Genomic DNA, 19,246 nt, shown 5'->3' with positions numbered 1-19,246 from the left:
GTAACCAGTTTCACGGTACATTAGAATGGGAAAACAGGATAAGTCTTTTTGGAATTAGATGTCTCTATATTTTTGTTTACAAGGTGTCCAGGTTTCTCAAGTGTGAATGAGATCTATTATGTCAAAAACATAGCTTTTCTTTCCCTTTCTTTTCCCATTCTGAGCTCCCTTTCTACAAGACATTCTGCAGTTACGGAGACTTGTGCAAGAACTGACGTGTTCTTGTTACTGGATGTCAGCAAATGCCTTTTATAAAAGTAATGTGAAAAGGAAACTTACCCAGTAGCATGTTTGTGCAGATGCTTGTTGCTTTACCAGTGCCATTTTTATTACCAATGCAGTAGCATTAGCACCATCTTATGGTCAGATATAGTCAGCTTACACCAGCCCAGTTTCATCTACTGATAAAGTTGATTAGTAGAAAACTAAAGAGCCAGGAGAAAGAGTTAAGAGTTATACTTGTTTTAATAGTTGTTTTTCCTTTTTTTTTTTTTTTTTTTTTTTTTGTTAACTTGTAGTTTTATTCAACAGCATTACTGTACTGTCAATCATAGTCAACTAAATATTAGAGAATATTGACTTGGAAAGTACATATCATCAGAAACTTTTAACTAGTTGTTTAACTACTAATGTCAAGTAACCATTTTTTAAAAAGGCAAAGGAGTTTTCCCACAGTCACAAAGCAGTTTTCAAGTTCAGTTACAGAATTTCTCAATCCTGACCACCTGCCTCTCTAATTAGTAGGCATATTCCAGGGTAAAGTCTTCTTAGAGTATCTTTCTTGTTTTCTCTGTCAACACAGTATAGCTCAAGTCCGTGTTTTGTCAGAACTCAAACTGACATACTATTTGATTTGAGCTAAAGGGCTGAAACAAACCCATCTATATGATCTTCAGATTTGAGTGATTATCACTAACTTCTGTTTCTCTACTTTACACACTTTGCTTTAAGTGGGAAGATAATGAGACCTAAGAAACTTTTTTTACAAAGGCATTACAGAGCAATAAGCAATAAATTAAATCTTATTTTATTTTATGTACATCTCCAATAAGATAATAGATATGCCATTGCTGTATAAACTCTATACTTTGCTATTTGGAGATGATGGCCTTCACCTTTCCTACTAACTCAGATTTTCAATGGACCTGGATATAAAAGCAGTACTTTGTGAAGGCATTAATTTCTGGAAATGAAAGCATTTTGTCAGCTTGAAAACATACTCATGTAGATTCCCTGTGTAAGGTAATCATAGCAAGAACTCCAGTGTTTCCTGTCCTAAAGACTATTACTATTCTAAGAAAGCTGCAGCTAAATACTTCCTGATACCCGCTTTTACATAATTTGAGATATTTTACAGCTACGTCTTGATCTGTTCATTCAAGTGTATGAAAATCATCTTCTTTTGTATAATGTTTCATGCTCATGTTAAGTATCTTGGAGTCTAATAATACATCTCTAATTCCTTTACTAAACTTATCATTCCAAATCATCTTGCAACAAGCTCACTTAAGAAAATTGTCAGTGTTTCACATATCTCTAGAATTCTTTCCCCACCCACCCCCAATTTTCCGTTCCCTGAAAGCTGTCATTGATGCATCACACAAAGCTACTACAGGCTTAGCAAAGCTTATTAGCCCTTCAGGGTAATGTTCTTAGACCAGCAGAGGACCTGTCTAGGTGGTTGGTAACCACTGTTCTGCAAAAGCACACAGAATCTCTCTGAATCTTCCTAGCTGTTGAGAGAAAAACAATTAAGAGGGCTTTCAATATAAATATAGATTCAAAGAACTGGAAACAAATCTTCAACCAGGCTTCAGTTGGAACTATTCATACTGTCTTCTAGGGCTGCATTTTGACTTTCACAAACACATTAGATCTTATAAACAGGCTGGATGTACATAAGCAATGAAACACAAAATAAACAGCTGTTCCACTTATAAACAGTAATTAGGTTCCCTTGATATAATGTGGCAGTCTTAAAAATAGTCAACATTTGTTTTATATTGTTGATATACTCAGCAGAGTTCAAACTGCTGAAGTCTTGAGGCTACAAAAATAGTTTCTGGAAATACAGTTTATGTTTACATAATTTTGCATTTATATAGGCAGGTCAGAAATTTTCTTCATTTATTGAACTCCAAGTATGACTACAATATTCTGAAATTATTAAGTTGGAGTGCCTAAAATACAAAACCCCAGACAAATTGCTGGAGTTCCTAAAGTTATAAACTCTTATTTGAAATCCAAAAATTGTTGAGCGTTTTCACTGTTTGGTGTTTCTAAGAACAAGGTCACTTCATTAACAAATATCTGAAAAGAATTTGAAAGTCAATTTGTTTTTTAAAATCTTGCCTTAAATGTTTCTTGGTAGTAGTCAGACACTGATAGTTGTGTTACTTTTTGCATCAAAGGGTTATTGATAGAAATTAAATAGAAGAAACACTGATTACATTCTTATATAGTTGGGCTGTTGTTTTTCAGTAAGCATTGTTTACTGTTATGTCTCATTTAGATAAAGTAAAATGCTTACATAAAAATAATTAGAAGGTGCATCATTTAAAGGTATTTCAATAGATGGTAAAGCATCATGCCCTTTAGACACTTGAAATCTCAAAAATGAAATCTTTTTTCATTTATCCGTGATTATCAGAAAAATCATTTCTTTCTGTATTCGTTCCATTTAAAGTTCTCTTGCTGTAGAATGTTGCCCAAAATTTTTTATGCTATGTAAAGATTATACTCATAATAGTATTGTTTTCAGAAGTCCCAGGACATAACCAAACCTGTTCAGTACATAGAAATGTACTTGGGCAAAGATTACAAAAGCATTGGCTTCTAATTAATGATAATATGTATCCGAACCTTGAGATTGAATCGCAACATTTTTGGCAATTCTTGTGTGGTCTTGATCTAGACAATACCACCATGCAAAATGACATCCCAAAGCTGAGGATAGGCTCATGTTATTTCAGTACCAAGATTGTCCAAAGAAGTGATCTGATTGATCCAAAAAACCCCAAATTGTTGTAACCTGAGATTTCTTTGGGGCTTATTTTGTCGAGTTTTTTGGTATCCATGTTGTTTGATGTATGTGTGGAACCTGCAGTAGATGCATCGTCTCATGTGCATGAGATAAGTTTCTGAAATTGCAGTGTTGTGTGTTTGTGGCTATATATAAAGGCCTAATGAGTTAAGTAGTTGCAACTCTTGATTTCCTGTGGACTCTTCTCTCTCATTTTCAGTATAGCAAGCCTTGTTCATAAACATTCAGGTACCTAGTTGGAAATTAAATCATATTTTCATTTAAGTGAATAGTTAACAACAACAACAGCAACAACAACAAAGAGTCTTCTTTCCATTTTCCCATCTTTCTCCTGTAATCCTAAAGCAGGGTCACAGTCTCCTGGAAGATCCCAGATCTTACAGCTCAAGGCCTGCCTGTTCTACAGTACTCTGCTTCTTCAAGAATGGTTATTGCTTACATCGCTTTGGCCTATGACAGAAGCCCACTCTACATAGGTGTTTTGTATAATGTGTGTTTTCCTCAGAAACTCAAAACTCTGAAATGTTTGGCTCAGGTTTTGTCTGCTATAAGAGCTCATGTGGGTTTCTTAAATGATCCATATTCAGCCAATATAATGTTAAGATCACGTACTGTAGGACAGAACAGAGGAAAGATACAGCAAATGCAAATTGAGTGGGCACCAACCTTGCTACTACCAGCTGTTTAAAAATAGTTAAAGTATTTGGCATTGATAGTTCATCTACCAGAAGTTTCATCTGCTTCAGGCAGTAAAATTACACCTATACTCACCCATGAGCACGTGCATGTGCAGCGTAGAACAACACCTCCATCATCCCAGCTGTTTAGTCTCAAGACTGATGAGCAACATTCAGCTTAAATTATGTAGGTGGGCAGTCCGAAGGAAGAGTGTAAGAGAGATGCTGAAACCGGCTCAGGGCGGGTTTCTACCTGGTCAACAGCTCAAAATATTTTGACAGCCCATGTCACTGAAGACCATTCACATAGTGTCTATCAATAATAGTCCATCTATTGGGGGCATACCTTTATTTGGACAATTCCTCAATATAAAACCAAGCCCTTCCAGAGACAAGAAGCAGCCTGGAAATGTTCTCTCCCTTTTTTTTTTTCCCCTTTTTGCTTTTGTGACTTGACCTGATCTGTCTATTTTCTAGGAAAAAGCCAACTGAACAGTTAAGTCATGTTAGAGTTCACAGAATAACAAAACTGAGATGGTGGAATGAATCTAGAAAAACACATGAATGAGAAAAAAAATCTTTACTTCTCACCAGTGGTTTGAACAACAAATGCACAAGGGACAGTTCTGCAGTAAATGTGTAGAAATTCATGCAGTACTGACCCAGATTCATTCTGTTCAAAGAGATCCTAGAGGTGGGCAGCTCAGCATGACTTGGATGTATTTTTGATATGTTTCAGGCTTTGGCATTAAGAGGAGACATGAATGAAATGTATGTAAGAATAGGGAAGGCTTTAAGTTAAGGTTTGGGGGAATTTCATTCAAGATCTTCTGCCCTGGGGAACTGACTGAGAGAATAGTTTTCTGTCAGAAATGAATGCTTTTATCTTACATTGCTGTTCCTTTTCCCAGTAGTGCTAGAGGCATTTTCCTTTGTTTGTGCTGTGACTAATTAACATTTTACTGATATAGTGTTTTCACAATGCATGAACTATTGTAACTAGCTAAATGGAGAAATGAAAAAAAAATTACTTAATCAATCCTTAACCGTTTCCATTTAGACACCCCTAAACATTTAAAAATTTATTATTGCAATATCTGGAGCCAGTAAGCATTATCATTGCTTTCCAGAGGAGGAACCTGAGGCATAAGGAGGCAGGTCACTTTTTTAGGTTCATGCTGTATGTTCACACTGCAGTGTCAGAGGTGGGATAAATGCAGTATACACCCATAAGGAGATATAAACATACTTTGTACCTGTGTTGCCAAGCTGAGTAGCTTGAATGTCCTTGAATGCTGCAGTCAGTATGAACTTACCTTAAATTGGGCAAAAAATTGCATATAAATGCAGTGCGGCCACCCAAGAAAACAAATGTCAACTATAGATAGCTTGGGGTTGAAACATGCTTAGCTACGATGAGTAGAGACGTATTCAGCAAAACTCAAGAAATGCAATAAATAGATATTTTTCTCTTATTTAAATGGCTGTCTTTGCAGTCTTACAGCAGCACTCAAAAATTGTCACAGAACACATAAGTTGTTCTATGTCCTGTAAATAGCTAGAAGACAGAAACATATGGTTCGTGTCAGTAACGTAAAAGAGCAATGTATATGTGTTCATCACCAATAGCTAAAAAAATTAAGTGTGGTTTTTTTTCATGTGTTTTAACTGCTCAAATCATACATGATGAAAGGGCTTTTTGCCAAAACCAGCATTTTGATGAGTTAAGCAGCACTCAGCAGTAGTTCCCAACATTCAGACTTCTGCAATCCATTGGTTAACCTTTAGATCTGTTGAGGGCAAAGGCAAAAGCTAAGCAGCTATTATGGGATGCCAGGTCCATCATTAGAAATATATTTAAAATGTGTTCCTATCCTAGCTAAACTTCAGATAATGCCTGTGTTGAACTGGAGTCAAATTTGAGTGCATTTTTGAAGTAATCATAACACCAAAAATGTCAGATTTATTGTTGAAGTTAGAAGAAACACATTCATGTTTAATTAGGTGGGGGTGTTGTGCATATGTAGTTGTATGTGTGTGTGTGTGTGTATATATTTACACATATATATTTATGTATAGGCACACATGCATACACATGTTGGTACACACACAGTTCAGGTTTTTGCCCAGATATCATACCTGGATGTTGACTCTCTTGAATTAGAATTACCTCAGGAGATCATCGTAACTTTGCAGGTACACAGTCCCTCCGGGACTGCATTTCATAATGAACAGGAATTGGAAGTGGATTTTCCAAAAGAGATTTTAGAGCAATTTAGGAAAAAGATCTTGGGATCCCTGTGTTACAGACATACTTAGCCATGAGTAATGTAACAATACTTCTCCCTCATTTTGTCAGGTCCTTGTCTGTAGTCAGCCAGGTAACAGACCTGTTGGCACAAGTCCTGCTCCTTGTCTGGCTTTTGCACCCAAGGTGTTATTTTAGCTGGTGTGTGCCTGATAACAGAGCTAGAATATAACTGAGATACCTACCCAGCCTTGGAAAATGAGAAACTTTCCATGGATGTATTCACAGCCTCCTTTTCCCAGATGCATTTTAATCTCAGTATGGAAGAGGGTGGATACAGTTGGACTGACCTCCAATAGCAACATCAAGAGGTTCAGAGCAATCATCGTTAAATATGTGGAGATCGATTGTCAGGAATGCAGGATGATACATATACAAAAGACTGTCTAGTAAAATCTACAGGGGAATTTTTTTAAAAAGAGGGGGGGGAAAAAGGTCATAGTTATTAACAATTTTTACAGTTTGACTTCTCCATTGTATGGCCAGAACAAGGGCAAGGAGAATGTGGCTGATAGGTAGTAGTAGCTTTCAGTGCTGAATTAATTACAGTTGATTTTTTGGAAGGACTCCCATTAGTTTCTCTCATTCCATCATAGTGCTGTATACAGAACAAAAGTAATATTGTGTAGCTGCCTTTGAGTTTTCATAATATGATGTGGGTGCTTTCCTTAGAGGGTTTTGAGAATCACCTGTACAGTTGTGGAAATAAAACAGTAACAAAAAGATTGCTGTCGTTTGTATGAAGTGAATGTCAGTTTTCCTTTACAGCAGTCATGCCTTGGTTTATTAATGGATAAACCCTTTGAAAACATGCTTCAAATTCAGCTAACTCGTAGGAGATCATTGATCAAACTGTTTTATTAAAATCTTAGCTTGTTTACAGAGGGTCACCTTTTCTTTGTTACAATTTTTCTCTGAAACCTATGCTCTCTAAACACCACACAGCCTTCCATGAGCCTTAGTGGAGTGTCAGGAGATAATCATTTACCTCCCAAAGAAGGATAGACATGGTCAGCTATACCCTTTGCCCTGTTTCTTTTAAAGACTGTATTAGATCAAAAAAAGAAGCAGGTATATTGTACTTAATAAATAAGGCTTAGATTTACAGGCAAAAGCAGTTCAGTTTCATTTCTTTAAACAATGGTTGCATGTACTTGGATGCAAGCAGCTCAGGCAGGTTGTGCTGTGGCTGTGCTTGGAAATACTGAAGAGTAACAACAAGGAGGAGGAGTAGGGTCCAACTCCAGACCTATAGGCATTACAGTGTCTACTTCTGACATAAGCGTGTGAGCTCCATTCTGATCAAGAAAACCTGAAGAGCTCACCTTGAAGGAGACACTGTATGGCTCTTCAGACACAACTGCCTGTAGTGGCATCTCAGACACCTGACTTACCTGGGAGATACCTACCCTTTAGCTGTCTACAGTCTGGATCCAAACCCCATCCTCAACGTGCAAGGCCTTATTTAAGAATGTAAGGAAATGGATTCTTAGAAATAGAAAGGGGTTTCCTTTATGCCTCTCTCTGTTATTTGGGCTGAGACCAGAAAATCCATAGTTGTTTGATTCTCTGTCATCTTTGGGTGATGATCATCTTACTCCCTTCCTTAAATAGTCTTGTTTATTCTATCTGTATTCCACTCAACTAATCACACAGAACTCTACATGAATTATTCAAACTTCCAGTGAATTAATATTTTGTTTTTATTGAATACATTTTTTTTTTCCTTTTGATTTTCTGAAGCTGCAATTTGTACTTGAAAGTTTAGGTTAATACAAGTTCATGTGATGAAATTTATTTTTTAGCTTGGCTATTTATCTGAAGAATAGTTGATTCAGGAGTTTCAGTGATCTCAACTTGTTTATATTTACTGCTCAGGATCTACTTTACACTGATGATTTTTTTTTTTTTTCCTTTTTTTGAAAGTGACATTTTACTTTGTAACACTTTCACAAAACTCCGGCCTTTTCCTGATGTTAAGACTGAATTGGACAAAGCTGCAGTTCTTGATTCGAGATAAAAGCATGACCTATAGCAAGAGTGTCTAGTCCTCCCCACCACCACTCCCAGTTCTGTATTTTCTACTTTAGACCAAGTAGTTTTTTCTGACCACGTGAGGGCATCGGTGAGCTAATAACAGTGATTTTTCTTATCTTTTAAATGCTGGTGGTGCAAACCCCATAAATTATGAAAAATACATGCAGTGGAGAGTTTTTGTAAGTTTGGAATAACTGTCTGATGGCATTCTGCAGTCCTGCATGGAATCCTGAAAAACGTGAAATACTGCAGATTACAGTTACCTAGTCAATAAGTGGATTACAAGGTAGAGTTTGGTAATGTTTGCAGTTCTGAGATCCATGAACCCCAAATACAGTTTAGGTCTGTGACCTTTCCCTGGACTTCATGATTCATTTTAGCAAAGTGAAGAATAGCAGGCGTATACCCCCTCTTGAATCAAAGCATGAGTATGGGGATGCGTAAGACTAGAAAGCCACAAACCCACAGAGCTCAAGAAATTCATATCTCTAAAAGTCTCCACTGGATAAAGCAACTCAGATAAAGATCCTTGGTTCTCTATCAGATATTTTTTCTTATATGAATGTCCTCAGCTGAAATGAGACCCTTGTTGGAAGCACTATACAAACATGTCTGAAATACATTCTCTTTCCTAAAGATATTCCAGTCTAATTAGAGCAGACTAAGAGCAGGAGTGGAAATAACTTTAATTTTCTGTTAGAGCACGTTGATCCAGCACAACGTTCCCCTTTCTTCCTTTGACCTTCCTGTGAAAGCCTACAGTTCTCATGGGAGAAGATATAATAACCTCAAGATGCCATCTTTCAGATCTCCAAAACTCTGCAGCAGTGCACATTGCTGACTTAAAGGCTGGAGCTCCTAACAGAGGTGAAATTCTGCTGTCCCAGTGAGATAAATGCATATTAATAATTATGCCCTTATGAAAGTTGTTCCCTGATTAGTGAAAGGACAAATGTAATGAAAATTTAAATCATCTGATCTGTTACAGTAGTGCTAAATATAGGAGGCTTTCCTTTAGAAAAAAAACCAGCATCATTGATCTTTAATAACTTACGCTTAAGGACAGATTTCACAAGGTCCTCCGTCTACAGAAAATAAGGTTTTTTCTGCTTCCACATGTGGTTTTTTTTTCAACTTACTTTTGATCATGCAATGTCCCTGTGGTTTTCTATTGAGACTATTCCAAATTGTCATGATTTGTTCACTTATCCCATCTTCCTAGCTGTTGATTATTCAGGGTACTCCAGAAGCAACCAAATTCAGTGTTTTCTGAGTTCAGTGCTGTTAGGAGGTGTGTAGTAGTCATGATAAATAATCAAGCTAGATATTGTCTGTCTGCTCTGATAATATTTTGTAGTGGATCAACACACTAAAAAAGTAATGACCTCACCTTTTTTAGTTGAAAAGAATTAATTAGGCAATTTTTAATAACAACAGAGGAAACTGGACTTTACACAGGCGTTAACATAGCAGAGGGTCTGTTAGACAGAAGCGAATGTGTGATATTCTCTCATTACTTCATTTAGTTTGTCCAGCTTTTAAGCCACAAAGTGCATGCTCATGGACAAAAGACTCTAATGCATCTGCTGCTGCAGCAGAGTTTCTGAGTTGGTTCTTATAGTGCCAGCATTTAGTTCAAAAGAAGACCCACAGCAGCAATGGCTGCACTTTGTATAGTAGTTTCAGTTATTTTAGCTGGTGTATAAAAACTTCATTTGCAAGGCAGATACCCATTTTTATGTGTTTCATTCCAAATCTCCACCTCTTTCCCCACCCAGATGCACTTCTCTAAAATTCCATTAAAGCTATGTTGCTTTGAACAGTTTTGCTATTTGAGACAGAAGTTTAATGCCTGTGTGAATTTCAAAAGCTGCTTTTAGAGAGAAATGTTCACAGGAGTCAGATAATGCATGAAGCTTCATTAGTTCATTTTCAATTCTTGCAGTTTTACAGACAAGATAGAAAATCAAAATGAGGCCAAATGAATGAAGAAAACTATTAAATGTTTTATACTGCAGTGCGACATGTTTTTTTCATTTCAGGTTACAATTGAGGAAACAGAATGTATTTCATACATTATTATTTCTTATCTAATACTGAATATTCCTTTCTGTGGAAGAATGACTTGTGGGGTCAGTTTTGTGCTGTTGTGAATAGAAATTGTGCTATTTGTTTTTAACACATAACAAAAAGCTGTACATGATACGGTTCAAGTAAAAGTAATAGAAGCTATTAGATTTATTTTTTTTTTGCCTATTTTTGCATTTCACTACTTTGTGTAAGTAGATTATAAAATGTTTTATTTCTGTCTTTGGTAGAATCAGTTTTACGATAGAATGTAAAGCCACCATGGAACAGGCAGATTAGCCTTTGATTTGTCTGATGTGGAACTTTTATATACTCTTTGAGAAAATAATGTGTGTATTCATGCTGCTGATAAAGAATTTGTTGGAGGAAAGGATGTTCTTGTGACCTATTAAATGCAGCCTAGGGTAACACTGAGGTTTTAAGGTTATTGGCAGGAGGAGAGGGGGAGTAAAAGAAAACAAAGATTTTGTTTCAGGAAAAAATCAGGTTTTTATACATCCGCTGAAATACATTCTGCATTCCATGGAACACGTTTCCTAATCCTTTGTGCCACTGTGGAATGGATTACTTAATGTCTTTTTCACACCGAGAATAGTCATGTTTTGTTACAGCCAAAGTCAATCTTCTGTCATAATATTATATGGTTTTCTTAAAAGATTTTTCACTGATTTTGATGAAAAAATTAACAACTCTCAAATCACCTACAGGAGAAAAGTCTAAGGTGTTTTAATTTCTTTTCCTGCAATGCTCTTCTAATACATGCCCAGTCTTTGTCCACAGTGCTAATGAAGAAAGCAAGCTATTTAAGAAAACATCAGTATTTAAACTTCATAGTATTTATAGTGGATTTGTATTAATGTAATTCGTATTTTTCGACAATAATTCAGTGCATTGTATGGAAAGTAACCCATATTCTTCACTGACTATAAACTGTCCTGTTTAATATATTGTTTATTAAAGAAAAGGCAGAATAGCAGATTAATTCTTTCCCTCCATGTCCCAGGTATGTTAGGATAATTTGCCTTTTAGCAGGGTTCTTTGCTTTATGATAAAAAGAGTAAATAAAGAATGGGATCTTGCCAGCCTAGGTCCTGACTTCATCTGCCTACTTTCCAGGACTGTCTAATCATGCAAATAATTAATCGATTGCACAACTCCTTACTTTACATTAAACTAAGCACCTAAATCGTGCAAATTGTATACTACCTCAAATCTTAGTGTACACATTCTTTTTCCTCTTTTCTTCTAATCAACAGTAAGAAACACTGAACAATGCAGTATTATTACTAATACTAGAATAAGTGAAAATAGTTGTGAAAGTAATTATTGTTTGGGCATCTTAGTGTTTTTCTTTTCAAAAATCCTCTTACATAAATATTCTCCACAGCTGTAAATACTGCAGCTCTGACCCTGTTTGCTTGTATTTTTTAAAATGATGTTTTGCCCAATTGTATGTGTTTATTAACAAATGAAATCATGTTGGTTTCAGCTTTAGTAAATGTTTTGTGTGTAGAATGATCCACTGAATGCTTAAAAGGGCTTAGTAGAAAGGATGGTACATGTTTGTCACTGCATACAACATGAAGGAATTCCATTTATTTCTGTTATGAAGATGTAAAATCCTATAAGGAATGTCCAGCTCTCTTTAAATATACCTGATAGGATAAGAAAAATTTTATTTGGGGAGGTTTGGGGAATGGAAATGTAGTCCATTTCTTAAAGTACAAATTACATCCCTTTACACCTGCAGGATGTTAGCCTGGTATTAGAGTCTTTTTTCTGTTTTTTTCCCCCTTTTTAAGTTGTATCTGGGTTATTAAAATAAGCACTGTGTTTTGGATAACACGACTAGATATGAGTTAGTCCTGGCACAGCCAGAGATATTAGAACTAAGAGGTGAAAGGTCTGTTTCCCTGTACATGAGGCAGCTCTCCCCCATTGGAAACAAGTTTATTTGCCAGTCCTCAGGCAGAAACTTGCTTTTGTTGCTGTGAGCACAGGAAAGGAGCTTTTCTGGAAAGCACTCCTGAATGGGAGGCACTGACACATCCTGTGCCCTTCAGGAATTCTAATGAGGTTAACCGCATCGGAATACAAAAGTAAGCTCCTGTATTAAAAGACCATATACTCTCTAGCGAGCTTGCCATGTTGAACAGAAGCCTGTCCTGTACAGGCTAGGATGACAACAATATCTAAGACTGAAAAAACAATCTACAACAGAGACACATCCCCGACTGTACCAAGGAAAAACTCTCATTTTACTGGAAGTCATCACTCATTTATTACTTTTCTGTTCAAAGCCAGAAATATTTTCAACCTTATCTGACTTCTGCTTACAAAGTTTAAAAGATATTTCCTAACCTCTAACCGCATGTTCTTCTTCTGCTAGCAGTTAAGTCTAAGTACATGTTCTGTCCCTTGTTTTAGAGATTCAGCTTTTTACAAGACTCTAATGGAGGTATGGGCATCTAAGACAGTGAGAGCTGTTGGTTAGATCTCCTGCATGAAACTCGTAGAAGTAAAGAGAATTTCAAGTAGAAAAATAAAGGTGGAGATGAGATTCCCTTCCTCTTCCCCTGTCTCCATAATAAAGATAAATCCTGGAATTTTAGTCTTTAGTTTATTGTAACAGACTTGAACAATGAGGAGCTGATGTATGTATGGGCTTAAAAAGCTTTGGTGAAGAGGTGGCAGTGTTGAAGGTCATGAATACTCTGACACATGTATGATTGAATAATAGATATACTGAAATGTTCATTTCAGTTGACTTTGCTAAGTGTCTTTTACTCATTAAACTTAATACTATTATAAATATGTTAATAATAGAGATATTCATATCTATTCGGTCTAAATGTACCTTGAATATCTCTTTAAAAGCTTCTCATAAAAAGTCACCTAACAATGGTTTTATTGCCATCAGACATATAAATGTGACATACTGAAGACTGTCTGTTGTTTCTTTTATGTTATTTATTTGCTTGGCACAAGTAAATTGGGTGCAACCAACACTTGTTAAGATACAGAAATACACAGTTGTGCTACTTGGGACTGCCTTTGAGGTGGTGAAGCTTCTTTTTAAAGACATTTTTTTCTTCTCAGTTTTATTTGAAATATATAATTAAGATTATTGGGTGCTAAAATATCGTTAAGCTCACTTGTATGAAATCAGGTGCAGCTAAATTTTATAATGCTTTTGGTTAGTTTTATTCATAGAGTCAGAGAGATTTGTTTGAAATATATTAGAAGAAAATTAATTCTGAGCTCAAAAGGGAAGTACTGTAATTGTGAAAACAGCTCATATATTAGAATGAAATACTGATATAAGTGTGGAACATAAATCATTTTAATAATAGTGTATAGCAGCCCTCTCCATAGTTCACACACTTTTGTTAATGGGTTATTTCAAGCTCATTTCTTCCCATAGTTGTGACAGAGTCTTACAGAGACAATATATGGTGTATCTGGGTCAGCTGTGTGATCCTCAACAAATTCAACTGCTGTCTTTTACTGAGGGATGATAAAAGTATCAAAATGTGTTGTATGCCAGTCCTTTCTTACTCTGCAGGGGTTAATTTTACTGAATTAGATTAATTCACATCAGAATTCAATAGAATTCCATTCCATGTTCACTTAAGTGGCATGACTGTGGTTCTAGATCCACTTCCATACATAGTTAAGATTTGGTTAGTACACAATATAAACTTCCCTTACCATAGTTTGCCTGACCAGCTGAAGTCTAGACAAAACTACCAGCTTTTGACTCATCTTCAGACCGGCCCCTATTGCAGGTTGGTATGAATTTAATAGCTGTTTGGCATAAATATGACACAGATGTGAAACAGCTGGTTTCATTGTGGTGTTGAGTGCATTAAATCATGTAACTGGCTTCTCTGAGCCTCTTTATCTTCTTTGCATTACTACATGAAGGATGATATGATCAATTAGTTTCCAAACTGAATGTGTTTGTGTCAGTTTCTCTTATTCAGTTCAATCCTAGAATCCCAGTGTTGTCAGGGAAAAAAAAAAAAAAAGTGTAGCCATTTTGGCTGTTTTGGCAGCTATTCATGTATGTCAGAAAGAACTGATACAGAGGGACTTGTTCAGATACCATGTATCTCACTGACTGTCAAATGAGCGTTTAGTTCTATTCGGGCATGATTGCCCTTGCTGTCAGGAGTGAATGGATGTGTAAGAGGCAGAACCAGAAAATTAAGTCAAAGCTTTAACAAGTTTTGGTATTTGCTGTTGTTTCTTCATTTCCTTTTCTCTCAAGCACTTCTTTCATACCACTGACCCTTCAGAAAAGCACATTCCTTTAGCAGCTTTCTGACCTGCAGTCTTCGTATTCTTCTCACATAAAATTGTTGTTTGTTTGCTTCATTGACTTTGGAAGACCTACAGAGCCTCCATCCACAGTCCTTTCAAATGCACCTGTTACCCATTGGTGCCTGAGAATATAATATAGTCAAAGAAAAGAAGAGAACAAAAATATTTTGAACCAGGGACTTAAGATCATTGATGATTACTGAGAATTTGGACTCTATAGAGAACAAAATAAGAATCACGTGTATCCCAGGAGAGGATGGCAGTTGTGCTTCTTGTGTAGTGAACACTTTGAAGAAGAACCTGTCCAAACAGGCAGTGGAAAAGTGCCTTCATGCTCTGCTGGTGAATTACCAATATATATATATAAACAAGTTTAGATAATGTACAACTGAAATATGTGTGCTGTGAGTGTTTTGGAAATGGTGGTTATTTTGAAAATCAAACGGAAATCTCAGAAGGAAATTTTCATAGATTTTCTAGCTATCCTACTCTGAACCATAACTCATAGCTGAAACTCAAGGCTACTAGACTGATTCTTAAAGCTATGATAGGATTATGCCACTTGTCTCTTTTTCTCTCTCTCAAGCAATCTTTTTCAAATTTGATTTTAATAGAAATCAAATGTTGGATGTTTTGCTGTCCTTTTAACAAGAAAAAGTCACAAATCATTATAAAATAAAAGATTTTCTATTTACCACATGCTGTTTCAAAGTTACAAATACCTGCTTTAATCAGATCAACACCACTGTAAAATAGGTTTATATGAAAACCTTATCTTGTGCATATGTACTAGAAGTGTTATTTTTGAGCAACTTACATGTGACAAATATGTGAGTGATAAAGCTCTTTTGTCTACAGAACTTTTCACTTAAAATTTAAACAATGCTTCTAATTTCAAAATATTTAGTGAAATTTTTCAACGGAAAAAATTGACAAAAATAGAATATGACATTAGTGTCACTGATTATGGTTATGCTTGCCCCACAGAGCTTCCTTTTTCAGAATTCTGGGTAATTGTCCATGAAGAACCCAGAAGGATGAACATATAAAAAAAATCTTCCATTTTATTGTTTCTCTTTACAGAATAATATTTTGGTTTGATTCATGAAGCTGACACTACCATTTTGGTTTTATGATTTTATTTTAAACTAAGTTCAGCTATTTTTTTTGACCTGTGTTTCTGATAGTTTTGAAATCTACCAGTTATGAAGAAAAACCCTATTTATTTTGGAGGAAATCCCTTAAACCAAAAAGGTATATAACCCTAAGGGTAACATGCGGTTGTGGTTAAGTGTCTTTCTTCCTATACAAACGATAAATTAATGTAATTTATCAGATTAGATCTTGATTTTACACTAATGACATGGTTCACAGAAGATGTATTGTAGCTCTTTGAACTAATATAAATTCTATAAAGAGAAAGAAAATGATATTTTGAACAGCTGCCAAGACACTGTTGTTAGAGCACATGTTTTCAGTTCAGAAACATGTATGGAATTCATGTCAGCATGAAGTTGAGTCTGCAAGACAGTGAATTCAAGGATTAAACTGCTCTATAGTCCCAGTGAAAAACCTGATAGTACCAGGGAACTTCTGAGAAGGCAATAAATTGTAGTTATTGGGGCACATAAATTCATCAGAGAATTAAATGTATTATGGTAGATGAGAAGAAAGTTAATTTGTAGAGGTTAAAGACATCAGTTTTAGATATCTGTCACTAAGTTTCATTAAAAAAATAAAGCGGCATTAAATTATAGAAAATTAGTAACTGAAGGGCAGTTTACACATGAATCATTGATTCGCTACATGACTCAGAGTTGGTAATGGGAAGGAGTATTTTTACCTCCAGTCACCCACTTAAATCTAGCCCCAGCCTGAGGTGACTCAGGCCTGACCATCTGACAGCTGTTCAGCTGTGCAGCGAGTTGATGGGGAAGGTACAGTCAGCAGACAGGTGTAGAAAACCCACTGCTGTAGACTATTGTGGTCATGACAGGGAAGTTAAGGATTGCATGAGCATGTCATTTGAACTAGCCATTTACTGATGAATCTCAGAGAAGAGCATGTCATTTCTTTAGTCCCTGCTCATGAAAGGAAGATCAATCTTCCCATCAGTAAAGAATGCAGAGCTGTAGTTTTGTGTTCATCAAATTTGTAAATGGATGTACAGTACTATGGTTATGCAGTACTATGAGAAGCATTCAAACTGCAGATGATCCTGTCTGCAGAGGGATTTAGAATTATGTTAGCTATTACCAGTATGCACTTTTCTAGTGTGTATAAGAACTGTATGCACTGAGCAGTTTGGATGTGGCAGTAATCTTAGATCTGGTGTGGGTCTAACATGCCACTCAGGAGCCCTCTTTTACTCTGCTTTATCCTGTCTTCCTCATCAGGTGGGATGTTGCATTTACTGAATGCTCCTACAGCTCTTTAGCAGACCTAATATGTTATTAATAGGTTGTTAGAGCAGCTTTCCTTGCTATGACAGATGTACAGCTCTATTTTTTATTTTACAGATAACCATTCAGAGGGACAGTGGTTTGGATGTCAGTTCCCCCAAACATGGAAAAGTGGATCCAGACAACATGCCACATGTTGGTGGAAATACTTGGGCTGGTGGAACAGGTTTTTCATTCTGTTTTTTTTAATGTATCATTGACAGATGTCTAAAGGAGATGCTGTGACTATCAAAAAATGGATTTATACAAGGCCACTGTTACAGAGGCTCTCAAATAAACAACCATCCACCAAAAATTAAAAATTTATTATTAACAGAATTAACTAGCTCTCTGTAAATTACAGGTTCAGATGTCTGTGAGAGGGGAACAGAACAACTTCCTAGGGTTTAACGGCAACCTGAAATGCATAACAAAGCACAACTCCTTAGGGTTTAAGCAACCCAAAACGCAGACAAAGCCCCACTCCCTGGGGTTTAACGACAACCCCAAACGCTCTATCACTCACCTGGCAAGTGAGGGCTCTCAACCTCGAGGACCTGCTCAGGGCAGTGTCCCCATCCAAGTCACCTCAAGGAGTTTCCTTGGGTGGTGTCCTAACCCAAGGGGAGAGTCCTCTACTACAGCATGCTGCTCCAGGGGACGAGCTCAAAATGGCTCCCCCAGGGGACTCCATTTATCCCCAGGCCCAATCTGACCTGTAGTCAATAGTGGCTCCCACTGGCCGAGGGCCCCCATTGCCACGAGGCCCTGAGAGCAAAGGCAGCCCCGAGGTGCTACACTTCAGCAGCCAAGAAGCTCTGCTCTCACTGGGCGGGTGCACCTGCCACAGCCACCTTCTGCTTAGAGCTATTTTGCCCAATACAAGGTTGCTTTATTGCCAGTAAGAAGTATTTGAATTGTCTAACTTAAGCTGTGTATAGCAGATCTCTACTTCAGTTACATTTTGTGGTATCTTTACATCGGCCACATAGAGGACCAGAAGCTTGCAGCCACAGAAACTGGGCTGAGTCATTTGCCATTCTCTCAGATGTCTCTGTAGCTGCAGCAATTTAGATCGTGTAGGTAAGAGGCACACAGAATAGGCAAAGTGCCTCCTAATTCTGAAAGAGCATGATAGGGATCACTAGATAAAGTGGTTTGGGAACAGGTGTAAATCAGCAAGTTCTAGGGAGAAGACAGAGGCTGAATGAATGACTTTAAGGACTAGGAGCTTTAAGAAGTGCAAGACTTACATGATCTCTAGTCCCCTTTGTACAAAACGGAAATCATTATGAATCTGGTCTCCAGAAAGTATTCCATTGGAATTCTTCTTTACCATGAGAGCTGCTTGTTTTTGAAAATCTTTGGCAATAAAAATTTCTGCTGGGAATTGTTGGCAACATTTTTGGAGCATTTGTAGATATGATAGTGGAAGCTTTAAAGAAAATGTATTCTTATTTGTTATCAAAGGCATATTCTTAATATTTTTTCTCAATCATGTTAGGTGGGAGAGACACTGCTGGGTTAGGTGGCAAAGGTGGGCCGTATCGACTAGATGCTGGCCACAGGGTTTACCAAATATCTCAAGCTGAAAAGGATGCTGTTCCTGAGGAGGTTAAGAGAGCTGCTCGAGAGATGGGTGAAAAGGCCTTTAAACAAAGGTAATGTGAAAGTCCTTATTTTCCCTTCCATTTCCCAGAAGAATTTGAAAAAGATGACTGAAAAGAATTTTCTTTCTCAGCTACATTTATCAATTGCCTTTCAGTATTCATTATCATTTAACAAAGTTTACCAGCACATGTTTAACTATTCTGGACAAGATGTATAGAATGTTTTATTGACCTAAGCCACACTATTAAAATGACTGTGTGATTTGGTAGACTAAAACATAGCTAGGCAGATAAGGAGACTGATGTCAATATTTATCTTTTTAAAAAAGAGATCTACTGTATGAAAATTTCTTTGAATTATGCTGAATCAAGATTGTGTGTTGTTAGGAATAGTTAATCACCTAACAAATGTCTTTCAGAATGAACCATTACGAGCAAATTGCTTCTGTTTGAAAGATCAGTAGCCAAATGATGAGATGATTTGAACTATCAAACCTCAGCAGACACTTTTCCCCGAACCACAGATGTTCCCAGCATTAGGGTAATGCATGGTTACTAATCAACTGTTTCCCAGACTGTGCACAGAGGTTCAGATTTCTTCCACCAGCTGAACTCTCAGGTCAACCTCTGATACTTCACATTAAAACAAGCAAAGTGTATTGACAGTCATTCCAAATGAATTTTTAGCTCAAAACATATTGCAATGTTTGTATCTG

General features: G+C 36.7%; 1 protein-coding gene across 1 annotated transcript in view; it reads left to right on the top strand.

The window, feature by feature from the left end:
- The window catches only part of VWA8 (von Willebrand factor A domain containing 8), a 194,469-nt gene that overhangs the window by 149,667 nt on the left and 25,556 nt on the right, over window positions 1–19,246 (top strand). The window contains exons 38-39 of the mRNA XM_074912506.1: window positions 16,999–17,107; window positions 18,425–18,581. Of these exons, the coding sequence (XP_074768607.1) occupies window positions 16,999–17,107; window positions 18,425–18,581 (266 nt within the window). The remainder of the gene's footprint in view (window positions 1–16,998; window positions 17,108–18,424; window positions 18,582–19,246) is intronic.

This window comes from Athene noctua, chromosome 1 (assembly GCF_965140245.1).
Source record: "Athene noctua chromosome 1, bAthNoc1.hap1.1, whole genome shotgun sequence".
In the NCBI taxonomy this organism is placed as follows: Eukaryota; Metazoa; Chordata; class Aves; order Strigiformes; family Strigidae; genus Athene; species Athene noctua.
The sequence above is the reverse complement of the archived record's forward strand: the minus strand, read 5'-3'. Positions and strand labels throughout refer to the sequence as shown.